Below are 13,680 nucleotides of genomic sequence, written 5' to 3'. Positions count from 1 at the left end.
AGAGTTTGGGACGGAGTCTTTTACCCCCTGGAGTGTTACCGGAGTTTTTGGAGTGCTCAAATAAACTGGCCTTTTTCCCGAACGCTCCTCTGGTCTCCTGCTCGTGAGGGATTCATTACAATATCGTAACATGGTTTAGATTTCTAAATAAATATTCACCTCGTCGCTAGATAGACCTACTCCTGCAAAACTCGTGCGCAAGGCTTTTTGTCCCTACGAGGCCACCGTCATTTACCCGACGGGAGGGGTGAGCAAGTGAGCCCTGCAATCTAGAATTTGACCACTGATGTCACTGTTTTCAACCCATTTTACTCACTGGCCCTTTAATTGTGTTTGTGTGCAGTTTTTACCTGGCAGTCCGAAAGGAGGCCAACTCACATCTGGTGGATGGGACAGGCCACAGACCCCACTACAGCCTGCGTACTCTGTGCAGGGCACTGAAGTACGTGGCCGCAAACCCCTGTCTCAGCGTGCAGCGATCACTCTACGAGGTAGGAGGCAGGACTGAAATCATCTCTTAAATGTGTCAGTCAATTCACTAAAATCCAAAAAGGAAAAATAATTTTTTTATTTACTCGCAGTGATGTCAGACATGCCAGCAGTTTTGGCTCAGTGACACTTTTTGTTTTAGCTAGGGGTTGATATTTTTGGATGCTGAAGGAAGTCCAGATCATTTCAGTGTTTTGGAGTTTGTAGTTTGCATCCCCATCACCTGCATGTATTCCATGTTGACAGTCTCTCTGATTGATGGTTGCAGGGTTTCTGTCTGAGCTTCCTGACTCAGCTGGACAGAAGTTCCCACCCTCTGGTACAGAAACTGGTGTGTCAGCACATCCTGACAGGAAATGCCAAGTGTCTCAAACAAGTAAGACGCTCTAAGAACTACCTCCTTCCTTTTAAATTTTTTCATGGTTAATTTTGAATGTGTGCCAATGGATGTGTAGATATTCTGCATTTAAACTTAAAACACACCTGACTGTTAAATACAGCAGTTAGTGGATGTTTCGCCGAATGCCATGTCTGTACTCAAGGTGGCTGAGTAAAAAAGGGAGATGAGCAGCAGCTATGCTGGCGTTTTATAATGTTTGGTTACTACCTCCTGATTGGGCGGCGACTCCCCTCGACGGGGTTAACCAATAGCAAAGACTGTTAGACGTCACAGCATGGAACCAGTAACAATAAGTGCAAATTCTCAAGTAGCTTACTGTATTTACCTCAGCTGCAGAGAGATGCTGACCCTGTGTGTTTCTTTTGCCTATATTAAGCTGCAGTTCAGACCAAAGATGTGCAACAAGACAAAACCATTTTACGCTGCAGTGGTATGAACTGGCCACTCTCAGCTCAACTCAAGCTGCTAATGGTGTCACCTGTGACTCAGCTTGACAAGTTGCCACTGGCTGGTTTTAGAATATAAAACACATCATCTGTTTCAACAGCCAATCAGCTTGTAGTGAGGTCCACTGGTCAAGTTAGTTACAATCTTTCAGCAGATCGACTTGGCAGAGTTTTGGATGGAGGAAAGAGAGGGTCGCCTCCTCAATTTGTTTGAGTCATGTCTGTGTGGATCAAGCTTTAACATTTACAAGGATGACATGACTGTTGTTCATGATGCTGAATTTATTGTCACATGCCTGTCACAGGTATTCACACTGTTTTTTACCTGGCCTTTATTAGCAACCCAACTGTGTTTGTTTGTGCTATTATTATAGACCTTATTTACTTGACTAAAGGGTTAAAAAGAAACCTGTTACTGTTTGGGGTTTGACTGGCACAGGTTTTTGGATTCCTTAGAAACAGCACTTCAGTACCACGGAAACTTTTAGATAAATAGCTGCATTTTAAATGTTGCTGTGTTTGTACACTAGAATATTTTTGGACAATTAAAAAAGCCTTTTGTTATGTTTCCTGCAGCCCATCCCGGCGCCCTCAGGCCGGCCCTGTGTGGAAGTGGAGGGCTACTGGGTGTCCCAGGGGGAGATGGAGCCAGCTCTGGACCCCAGCTACATTCTCACCCCATCAGTCAAACTCAACCTCCGCGACCTTGCCAGAGTGGTATCTGCAGGGTAGGAAAACTGTCCCCAGCCCCCCCCCACTACGATTTCCCCTCAAATCAATTGATTCATCTCCAAATGTCCAGATGTTTATTTTGTCAGAGTTAACTCTGGCCCTTTAGGAAAGATTGCATCAGGACAAAATGAGGTTGGACTGAATTCCCCTGCAGTCAGTGATGTGCCGGGCAGGAAGCGATCAGCTTTTATGCCCCCGTGTGGCTTTTGTTAAGGACAGCTGAACTCCTAACCAAATACTGGTGAAGGTTTTTGGAGCATAACTAAGTAGGGTTGAGCGACATGCTGAAAATTTCTAACTGGCCACCATCAGCCCCATTCTCCACCTCAACAACTAGTTTCAGCTGGGAGATGTGTTATTTGATGTGTTCTTTGGAGGCAGGTCATTAAATTATAAAAATTAAATTACAAAAACTGCCCCAAAAAACAACCGCTGAGAAAAACTGCTGGGAAACCAACAAGAAAACAGGCTCTGCAAAATCAGGCTGCATATGCACCAACCTCAGAAAACACGAAAGATCTTAATCTAGATCTAGATCTTAAGGTTGGCATATTTCATACTGAAAGATACGATACCATTTTTGTTGAAAAGCCTGGCTTTTAGGATTTGTTTTCATTAAAAAATAATGTTTACTAAAAAAAGACGTGTAAGCATATTTTAATGATTATCTTAACAACACTCCTTGTGTTCACAACAACACTCCTTTTGGCCAGGATAAATGTAACTTGAAATTTTTATGGCTACCTGCGATATACTCAACCAAACCCTGATAGCCAATATATTCATTCAGTCACCCAACCCTATTACTGAGGTCCAACATTAATGCTGGGTGAGAAGGGCTAGCTCACAGTTGGTGTTCCTGTTCATTCCAAAGGTGTTAAATGGGAGCTGACAAAATATCATTGCATGGTGCATCACTAATGGGTCCAAAACATGCAAAGTAGTCTGAGACCACATGTACACAAAAGTATGTTGACATGCCATATACTGCACTAAATTTACATTGTTGTATACACATCTTGTAGTTTGTTACTCAGCAGAGGAGCATGAAAAGCATTAGTCAAAATGACTGATCTGAAACCTGAAGAAAATATCAGTCAAAAACAAACATTTCTTCAGTTAAAGCTCCATAGCTTGATTGTGTTGTTAATATGAGGTGTTAATGTAACAATATTGATAGTGCAGATTCAAGGCATGAATTATTTACTCAGTATATGTAATCATCTTGTCATAAACAGTAACGGGAGAAATGTGGAATGTTGATACAGCCATCGCCTGTCATGTATGAAGACAATAAACGACGGGTGTTCTGTTTTAATATTGTCAACAATGGCTGCTGTATGACTCAGCTGTCCCTCCTCACCACTCAGCAGCCCTTTAGGTTTATTTGGCACAACATCACTCTACATGGAGTTCATGATGAGTTTGCCCTCCCATCACTCTCTCCTTCTTAATGTTTCGGCCTCACAGGACTCACCCAGTGCTGATCCAGGGTGAGACGTCCGTGGGGAAGACCAGCTTGATCCGCTGGCTGGCTGCAGCCACAGGGAACCAGTGTGTGAGAATCAACAACCATGAGCACACTGACATCCAGGAGTACATCGGCTGCTACTCATCAGACGACAGGGGCAAGCTGGTGTTCAAAGAGGGTACGAATACTCTTGCTAAACCCTTCTTGAAAAACAATGAGGTTCACATTTATTAGGCCATTGTACATTATCTGAAATGTCTACATCTCAGTGAAATGTGATTTAGGTCAAATCAAAGCAGCATCCAGAGTAACAACCAGAATATTTAAACTGAAGAAGAAAAACTTTTTTTTAATCCCTGGCACAGCAACAAAGCTTAGAAATTAAATTTTTGATCATTATTTAGAAAAAACTATTTGATTGAACTCTTAGCCACCCCTTCAGCGTAGAGCATAGATCGGGCCCAAAAAATCCAGCCCAACCCCACCCGAGCCCGTGCGTTTTCTGTCCAAGCCCAGCCCGGCCTGTCCCTTCAACTGTTATTATGAGCCTGAGCCCGGTTTAAACCCGACATTTTTTTTAAGGATACGAACGTGGACATTGAAGGCTGAAGGACGAAGCCGACACACACGTTGTCATCGTTGACAACTCACATGTGCGCGGCCAGTGGCGCCATGAAGGGGGGGCCCCCCCAGGTGTGATAAGTAGTTGGTTCCATAGTCTAGGTCTATTATGAGGAACCGGATCGGGTTCGGGCTCGGGCAGAGAATCTAAGCTCTACTTAATGTCAATTGCTTGTCTATCTGCTGCAGGCGTTCTGATAGACGCCATGAGGAAAGGCTACTGGATCATCCTGGATGAGCTTAACCTCGCCCCCACTGATGTCCTGGAGGCTCTCAACAGACTACTCGATGACAACAGGGAGCTCTTTGTGGCTGAGACACAGGAAGTCATCAAGGCTCACCCCAGATTCTTGCTGTTTGCTACCCAGAATCCCCCTGGTCTCTACGGCGGTAGAAAGGTATACAGTTCATTGAGTCTGAGAGAGATTTTTCTGATGGCATGGTTGCAGTGAGGTTACTTTTAGATTAAGAAGGTAGGAAAACGAATGCACCTATTTAGATAAAATTCATCAATCAACTTTAGGTAATGTGTGTTTTTGTATTTGTTGAAAGCATTTTTTAGTGAAAGGGGAAATAACATAGGTATGAGGGGTTACAGTGGGACTTGTCACGCCCACCCCATTAACTTCAGTAGAAGTGGCACCAAAGTCTGGCTCCAATCCAAAATTCAAATGCTGTCCCTGATGTAATGCCCCTTCCTTCTTTTATAGTTTCCTTGCATAGAACAAGGAAAGGTCTTTGGCTAAACAAAAACTGAACATGATAAGCTTCATAAAGGTCATGGTAATGTTGTCTTGAGTTACATTTGATCTATTATCTAGGTGAAACTGATAAACATACTCCACTACTACCTGTCAAACTAAATGTAAAAACAAGTTGAGTAATCTTTACCGACTGATCTCCAGGTGCTCTCCAGGGCTTTCAGGAACCGTTTTGTGGAGCTGCACTTTGATGAGCTGCCCAGTGGAGAGCTGGAGACCATCCTCCACCAGAGGTGCAGCCTGCCTCCATCCTACTGCACCAAGCTGGTCAAGGTCATGCAAGACCTTCAGGTAACTGTAATGTTGTATGTTGTTGTAGTACTTTCTTTGTATCCTGCATATCTCTTAGTATTACCCACTTGTTTTGGGTGAGCCTAACTTCCTGTGTGTATTGTGTTTTCCCACCATCAGTCCTTGCGCAGGGGATCTTCTGTATTTGCGGGGAAACACGGCTTCATCACCCTCAGAGATCTCTTCCGCTGGGCAGATCGCTACAGGCTGGAAGAGCAGACAGACGCCTCTCAGGACTGGCAGCAGCATTTGGCTGATGATGGTGAGGCTCAACAGATGTGTCTGTTAAGTCACCAAGTGACACCTGTGTTGCATTGAAACTTAAGATAACGCCATGGTTGTCTTCATCAGGGTACATGCTGCTGGCAGGCCGTGTGAGGAAGCCAGAGGAAGAGGCCACCATCCTATCCATCCTGGAGAAGCACTTCAAGAGGACGGTGAACCCTGAAAACCTGTTTTCTCAGAAACAGGTCACCAGCCAGTTCAGTGAGTGGAACATAATAACACTTGACTACCACATACTGATCCAGGGTCACCTCACTCTGTTGCATTGCATTGCAATAACAGCTCGAGTTGATGTCCTGGAATACTCTAAGTTTGGTGAAATAATGCAGGGGTTTTTTAAAGTCACAGCACCGATGATAGCTGTGGCTGGAACCATTTTGTTTTAGAGTTGTCCTTCCATTCGTCTAACCCATTCTCGTAAGCAAGATCGCCTCAAGGGAATTTCTCCAAATTTGGCATAAACGTACAAGAATGAACTGATTAGATTTTGGTGGTCAAGACCACTAAGACCTTGTCTGTCTTATTCTGGTGAACGCAATATCTTAAAAACTGGGAATATCTTTGAATTTGGCGCAAATATCCACTTGGATTTAATGATGAACTTATTATATTTTGGTGATCAAAGGTCAAGGTCACTGTGACCTCAAAAACACAAATGTCTAATAGGATAAAACAATCTTGTGATGACACTTTATTTCCAAAAGGTCGAAGGTCAGCTCCACTGTAACATCATAATGTTCAGCACTTTTCTAGCCATTATTCAACATCCTATCTTAGGAACAGAAAGGAAGACATTTGGTTAGATACTGAATTGGTGACACTAATCTTGGGTGTCCACCTTGAAACTGTGCTGATTGTTCAATCTTCTGTGCTGCTGGGTTGAAGATGTGTGTGAAGCATCCACATTTTAGAATATGTAGTTTCTTTGCAGCAATTTCCATATTTGAAGCATTGTCTGCTGTCATTGCTGCATATGAGTCTGGTTAGACATGGATGTAAACTGCAACTGCAACTTGACTGGTTTGTAAATTGGTAATTCTATTTTCTTCTGAATTAACTGTTGTAGTTTTCAAATCCAAAGTGGCTCTACTGAGTTATTTTAATCGGGGCAAAATATCTACCTCATGGTTTTAAATTGAGGGAACGATGACCGATGATAGCGATGACCATATGGCATTCACAACATGCACAGCACAATGCAGAATCAACATTTGAACGCATTATCATGTCATCTTGATGCTCTGATTGGTAGGTCCCTTCATCGACAGCATCGCTGGAGTCCCAGAAGAGTTTCGCCATGTGGTGTGGACACACGGCATGAGAAGACTAGCTGTGCTGGTAGGAAGGGCGCTTCGATTTGGGGAGTCTGTCCTGCTTGTAGGAGACACTGGGTAAGATTCAAATCTGCCAGACAGATCATTCTGACTTTAAGATTAGAGGAAAATGGACAAGGTGATTTTGACAGCTTCGTCTCACAGACGTTTAGACTTTTGAACTCTTGAGCTCATCACTTGACACCATCACTTCACGATAAGGGTGCGTGCACATGCTGAATTTGTTGCGCCCTGCTGCGGCACACAAGCTTTTCTAAATGCCTGTTTGTCAGGGCACGAGAGCTGCACACTGAGATAAACAAAGTTCAACTTTTGGAACATTGATGAGGGACAACCAGTCACAGCTGGTAGATATCTTCCCTTTCTTCCGCAAAGATCAGTCTATGATAAATATGGAAGACTTGTTGATCATTTTAGTACAGTGATACAGTACCAACAGATTTACACCTGTACCATGGACAAGGTTTTAGGACTCATACAAACTTGAAAAACAACACCTGGAAGATCAGCTCTGAACTTGGGATTTCTGGTAAAAAGGCTATGATGCAGTGCTTCTGTGCCGATCATAGGTGGCACAAGAGTGGCACCCAACCTCATATTTTTCAGGTAGTCAAAGATACAGTATGTGTTCCAGCCCATATAATGTCATTTTATAAATGTATAAATTCTGTCATTACTTGACTTACTGTCTCTAACTGTTGACACCTCTGTATTCATTTGTATATCATTGTGTTTGTCTTTAGTTTATTAATTTGCAGTTACTGTCAGGCTCGGGCAGAGAATCTAAGCTCTACTTAATGTCAATTGCTTGTCTAATAATAAAGAACTTAAAACTTAAATAACCTGAAACTTAAAGCCAAGAAAGCAGCATTGCTGTAGGAATGGCAATAATGGTTAGCCCACCTCTTTTGTCCAGACTTAAATATCCGGACAACTACCTGACAGATTTAGGTCATATTTTGTATATTTGTACATGCATGGTTCTTACACGAGGATTTGTTAGAACTATGATCATCCACTGACCTTCCCCTAGCACCTCCATGAAGTCATACCAAATGACCAAATACCTGTGAATCCAAAAACCTTCCCAGCAGCCTCGGCTGTAATTTTTTGCACATCAGCAAATGTTGTCATGCTTATATGCTAAACCTGAACATAGTTAATATTTTTACATTAGCATTGTGATTGTTAGCATGTAAATACACTGATCTAAGCATTTAACTTAGGTTTCACCTGGACAACCTGCAGCATGTGCTGTTATTGAATCATACTAAGCTTTTTTTCCTGCTCTCTCACCAGCTGTGGGAAAACTACAATCTGCCAGCTGTTTGCTGCTTTGACCGGACAGAAGTTTTTCTCTGTCAACTGTCACCTCCACATGGAGACATCTGACTTTCTGGGAGGCCTGCGACCCGTCAGACACACACATCAGGTACTAATGAGAAATTGTAAAAACTGTAGGCAAAAGAGAAAGTTAGAGGGGTTTTTTTTTTTTAAGTGAGCAAGATGCATAACTAAATCAAAGATGACATCAGCCATCCTGTTATTCCTGAAACATATTTTCATGTTAGTGAAAAATAATGTCAGTTTTGTATAGATAAATCATTTGAGTATTATGTATGTATCATGTATGTATACTCTCTATCTGGGAGCAGTAGCAACGTCACCCAAACACCCTTGCTGTGTGTGTGTGTGTGTGTGTGTGTGTGTGTGTGTGTGTGTGTGTGTGTGTGTGTGTGTGTGCGTGCGTGTGTGCGCGTGCGTGCGTGCGTGCGTGTGTGTGTGTAGACTGATGGTGAGGACAGCAGGCTGTTTCAGTGGCATGATGGTCCCTTGGTGCTGGCCATGAAGGAGGGAGGAGTGTTTCTCATGGATGAGATCTCCCTTGCAGATGACTCAGTGCTGGAGAGACTCAACAGGTACACACTCACAGACACACATTTTTTAGCACATTTGCATATGAGAAAATCCTAACAGAGTTAACATTTCATAAACGTATTAAAATATTTAAGTGCAGATGTAAGGCTTTCTCAGGACACAGGGATTTTTTTTAACTTTCTCTCTACCCCGGACTGCATTTCCGACCACAAAATACACGTATTGGATTCTAATGTTATAACCTTTACTTATTCAGGTCATCTCCTCTTGATCAAGATCCCTTTTGAAACACACAGTCACACTGCTCTGAGAGAGCCATGCTCTGCTGAACAGTACTTTAGATTTAGAGCAGAGATGTGTTATACAGCTTTAGTAGAAGACATTTCTAAACAGAAGTGATAATGTGTAGTTGTTTTCTTGTAGCTAGTGAGGACCAGTCTACAGTTTGATATATTACACAGTGGGATATTTCTCTCCTATGATGAAACACAGGGCACAGGGTTGTGTTAAGGTAGAGCAAGCAGGATGAGAATAAGGAATATGTTCACAGTCATACATCTCAGACGTGATGGTCGATTGGCCCTCATAAAAAATACCTGCTTCAGTCTAGTAAAAGAAACACATTTGTATCTTTACATTCTGTGAGCCAGTTGTTCAGAATGAGGTTTATAAGTCAGAGAGCTGTCTACCCAAAATCCCAGATATTTACAAATTCACTTTGAGTATCATTATGTGTATGTGTGGCAGGAAGATGAAGTATGAGTTCTTGAGATTAAAACACACTTTGTCAAGTTTGAGGTTCTGCAGAGATGTCTGAAATCTGAGGTGGAGAAGAGCCATATGTATATAAGATAGTATCATCTGCATAAAAGTGGATATTATAAGTCTTGTGCTAGAGTAAAAGTGTCGTTAAATTTAAGCATGGAACCTTGAGGATTCCTCTTTGTTATTAAAAGGGAGATTTATGTGAGGCCATCAATACAGATTACCTGTGTTCATCTGTCAGACAAATATGCGTATGTTAACATTTTGCCTACAGAAATATGCATTTGCTTCAACTTGACATTTCATGCCACAAAACAAACCTTCTCTGCCCTTTTTTAAGTTTTCAGTGCACGTCTTGATGAAAGTTACTACGACATATCTGCAAAGGATTGCACTTTTACAACATTTAATGTATTTTGAGCCACAAAATCCAACATAAACATGACAAGTTGCTCTTTTTACAACCACGTACAGGTGAATAACAGTGTGTTGTGTTTTTGTCAGTGTTCTAGAGACAGAGAAGTCCCTTGTGCTGGCAGAGAAGGGCAGCGGGGACAATGACGACGTGGAGCTGATCAGAGCAGCTGCAGGATTCCGTCTGGTTGCCACCATGAATCCTGGAGGAGACTTTGGCAAGAAGGAGGTAGATTAATAAAGAGGATGTTTCCTCTGTGTTGTCTGTGGATCTTACTGTACGTTCACACCAACAGCAACCAGAGCTTCCAAAACAGCGGAAGTCATTCATTTTCAATGAGAGCCGGCGACTCGGGCGACTTGGGCGACCTGGTCGTCAGCCGCGCGTCTTGGGCGACCAAAGCGAATGGAGTGGTCCAGAGGGGAGTTAAAACTCGTTTAACTTAATGAGCTTTGACGCGGTTCGGCGGCAACCATCAGAATGCTAATGTGCTTCGATGAAGCGGGTCCTAGAGAACAAGCCATGTAATATTGGTTCCTACAGCACACTTGTTCCAACAGTGAATATCAAGAAGTTGATTACTTGTGTTTGCGCCCACTCAGTCCTTTTATAATGTGTCACTGTTCGGTTACAGAGACCAAAATAAAAAGAATGAGGCTTGGGACCGCGTCGCGGAGGTAGTTAGTTGGTCTGTCAGTGTGTAATGTTAGTAATAGAGGAGAGAATTGCAGGCTAATGTTGCGACATAGCATGCAAGTCTTCCTAGCTTGGTTTGAATGGGATGACATACATTTTCTGTTTTCACTGACCAAACATAACTTTCTGTAGGCCAACTATGAGCTTTTTGACTGGACAACAGCAAGCAGCAACTACGCTTTGCGGCTCCTTTAAATTGACAAGCACGATCGAACGTTCAATGATTCACGTGATGAGTGACTACAGCGACCAAAGCTGCCACAAATATTTTTGACAGTCGTGCTTCTTGCGACAGACTTTGCCTCTTTGGAAGCTTCTGGTTTGAACGTACCGTTAGGATGAAGCTTACAAAAACAGCTTCATAAGTGACGCAATTGGGAGAAATTTTCCTCGAGGGCTTTCTACCAGAAAGGGATCTCTTGGTTAAGGGTTAGGAAAAAAGTTGTGGTTTTGGTTAAAATGTATAGATTTCTGTCAGATGGGACTTTCTCGGAGGAAGCCTACAAGAAAAAGTTCTCCCATGTGCACAAGTGACCAAAGTCTGACTTGATGACTTTTTCAAAAAGACTGTTGTATTTATTTGTAACCCGTAATGTGCTTTTTAAAATGTATGAATGTGTTTGAAGAGTCACCAACCAGAACTGTGTGTAGGTAGAGTCTGACTTTTGTGCTTGTGTTTGTTTGGACAGCTCTCGCCTGCCCTCAGGAACCGTTTCACAGAGATCTGGTGTCCTCAGAGCAACAGCCGCAGTGACCTGGTTCAGATCATCCAGCACAACCTGCGCTCAGGCCTGTCGCTCGATGGTAAACTAGCTCAGAGACTAATGCTGGAAAACATTTTAATGACAGTTGTTCAGATAGATGTCCTGATTAAAACTTACACTTTAAACTTAAAACAAACTGACTTTTTCATGTTACACAATAAATATCTTTTGTTTGGTTGCTGGGCAGATTGGGTACACTGTTTTGAGATACTTTGACCCCTGGTAACTTGTACATAACCAGTATTACATAATCGTTACATGATGATTATTGATACTTTAGAGTCATAATTATTTCATGTAAAAATAACTGATAAGCTGTAAGTACTGTAAGTAAAACTCTAATAAAGTGACATGGTTTGTTTGGTCTCAAACGCAGGAGGCGATATCGCAGAGCTGATGCTTGACTTCATCGAGTGGCTGACCCAGCAGGACTTCGGCCGCCGCTGCATCCTGAGCGTCAGAGACATCCTGTCTTGGGTTAACTTCCTCAATGCTGTTTGCGAGCGGGACGAAGATGGCTTCATGACCATGGGAGCCCTGGAAGATGAAGAAGAAGCAGAGTGGGACCTCAGACTGGACACTGTCACCGCCTTTATCCACGCTGCATGTCTGGTCTACATAGACGGCATTGGCTCCGGTAAGCTGACGTCTTCTTTCAAGTTCACTAAGAATTTGTCTCCTAAGGGAGGCGTTTAAGTAATGTGATCTGAGCCTCCCTTTTCTTGCAGGAACCACAGTGTCCTGTGCAGACAGTGCACTCCTGGCACGCAGGCTGTGCTTGGGCTACCTGCAACAGCGCCTGAGCAAGATGACCGAGTTGGATCAGGAAATGCTGGACGCCCTGAGAGTCTATGACAGCAGCCTGCCGCGGGAACCCCAGTGGGGCGAAGACTTCTTCGGCATTGACCCTTTCTACATTGCTTTAGGTATGAACCTCATTGATTTCTAACAGATTTACAAGATGGTGAATTCATATCCTATATAATCTACTTCTCGTGTTTTTGTTCAAATGCTTTATTTGATCCAATACCTTTCATGGAGCTGCATCCTCTGCTGTATGCCCAGCCACATTTGCCTTTAAAATGTTTTCACAATTTTAATGAAATATGCAAAACTCAGTGTTGCAAACCTTTGAGTTTTTTTGACACAGAGGGACTAAACTGTTCTTTGAGACTTCATTGTCAAAAAACAGTTAACATTTTTTTTTTATCACTGTACTTGATGATAATAATTCTCCAACATATGTTTAATATGGTGCACCAACCTTCGGTGGGATCCAGATAAATCTTGCCAAATTTCCAACACCATTTTCCTTTTATGTCCTTCAATATGGTGGCATGATCAACACATTTTTGAATATTTATTCATAATATTTCAGCTACAAGTATGATGTTATTACAGATCAAAATAACAAACACTCACAATAAGTCAATTGTGGTGAATTTCCATTTATGGGATAATTATGAATATTGTGTCCAGCAGCACCCACAGAGACTGCTGGGCAACAACAGTACTGTTAAAGAGACTCTGCAAAGATAGGCTACATATACACCACTGTCAAAAAAAGCAAAGAATCTTAATCACTGGCATATTTCATATCAAAACATATGATACCATTTCAAGTAGTTAAAAAGCCTGGCTTTTTAAAATAGTTTGTTTTTCACTCCAAAAGATGTGTGTCCCATCTGTGATGCAATAAAAAAGTTAAAGGAGCTGTATGTAAGAAATCTAAATCAAATAGTCGTAAAATCCTCCTAATATGTCACAGAGACTAAAGAATAATGTTCATGTAACATACTGATCTCACCGACAACAATAGTACAGCCAGAATATTCCCATTTAAAAAACATTTTTATAGTTCACAAATCATGTTTATGTTTTGAATTTGTGTTTTGGCCTGTTGCGCCACCCACCGCCGTCTACCAGTCACGCAGTCAGTAGAGTCTCAACATCAGTTACAGTTATGACTGAGCTCCAGCAGCACGGCAAGCAGCATTGGCAGTGTCCCGGTACATAGCATTAGCAGCCGGCTCCTACTTAACAAACCTGTTGTTAAATCATTTGTCATATTTAGCGATGCTCTTGGCTTCCCTGTCACCCCAAGTTAGTGCCCATTTGGTTCTGAGTTGTGTTGGCCCCTTGGGTCCCACTATACCTGCTTGCATGTCCTGCTCAATAAATTAATAGTTAAACATTTTGGTAAAAATACTTGTGTTCTTGCAAAGAGTTAAATGAGAAGATCAATATCAATCTCATGTCTGTGTATTAGGTAACTTGTGGTATGCTTTAAAAAAAGTTTTTCAGCCCAATATCCGAGCATGTTGATATCAAA

General features: G+C 42.2%; 1 protein-coding gene across 1 annotated transcript in view; it reads left to right on the top strand.

Moving 5' to 3' along the window:
* The window catches only part of mdn1 (midasin AAA ATPase 1), a 78,145-nt gene that overhangs the window by 23,590 nt on the left and 40,875 nt on the right, over positions 1-13,680 (top strand). The window contains exons 21-35 of the mRNA XM_050059116.1: positions 344-491; positions 758-865; positions 1,912-2,063; positions 3,538-3,716; positions 4,349-4,557; positions 5,065-5,211; positions 5,332-5,473; positions 5,563-5,697; positions 6,749-6,887; positions 8,130-8,262; positions 8,619-8,749; positions 9,978-10,116; positions 11,274-11,388; positions 11,725-11,985; positions 12,077-12,274. Coding sequence (XP_049915073.1) covers positions 344-491; positions 758-865; positions 1,912-2,063; positions 3,538-3,716; positions 4,349-4,557; positions 5,065-5,211; positions 5,332-5,473; positions 5,563-5,697; positions 6,749-6,887; positions 8,130-8,262; positions 8,619-8,749; positions 9,978-10,116; positions 11,274-11,388; positions 11,725-11,985; positions 12,077-12,274 — 2,336 coding nt within the window. The remainder of the gene's footprint in view (positions 1-343; positions 492-757; positions 866-1,911; positions 2,064-3,537; positions 3,717-4,348; positions 4,558-5,064; positions 5,212-5,331; positions 5,474-5,562; positions 5,698-6,748; positions 6,888-8,129; positions 8,263-8,618; positions 8,750-9,977; positions 10,117-11,273; positions 11,389-11,724; positions 11,986-12,076; positions 12,275-13,680) is intronic.

This window comes from Epinephelus moara, chromosome 12, assembly GCF_006386435.1.
Source record: "Epinephelus moara isolate mb chromosome 12, YSFRI_EMoa_1.0, whole genome shotgun sequence".
Classification (NCBI taxonomy): domain Eukaryota; kingdom Metazoa; phylum Chordata; class Actinopteri; order Perciformes; family Serranidae; genus Epinephelus; species Epinephelus moara.
Note: the sequence above shows the minus strand (reverse complement) of the source record. Positions and strands in the feature narration are given on the sequence as shown.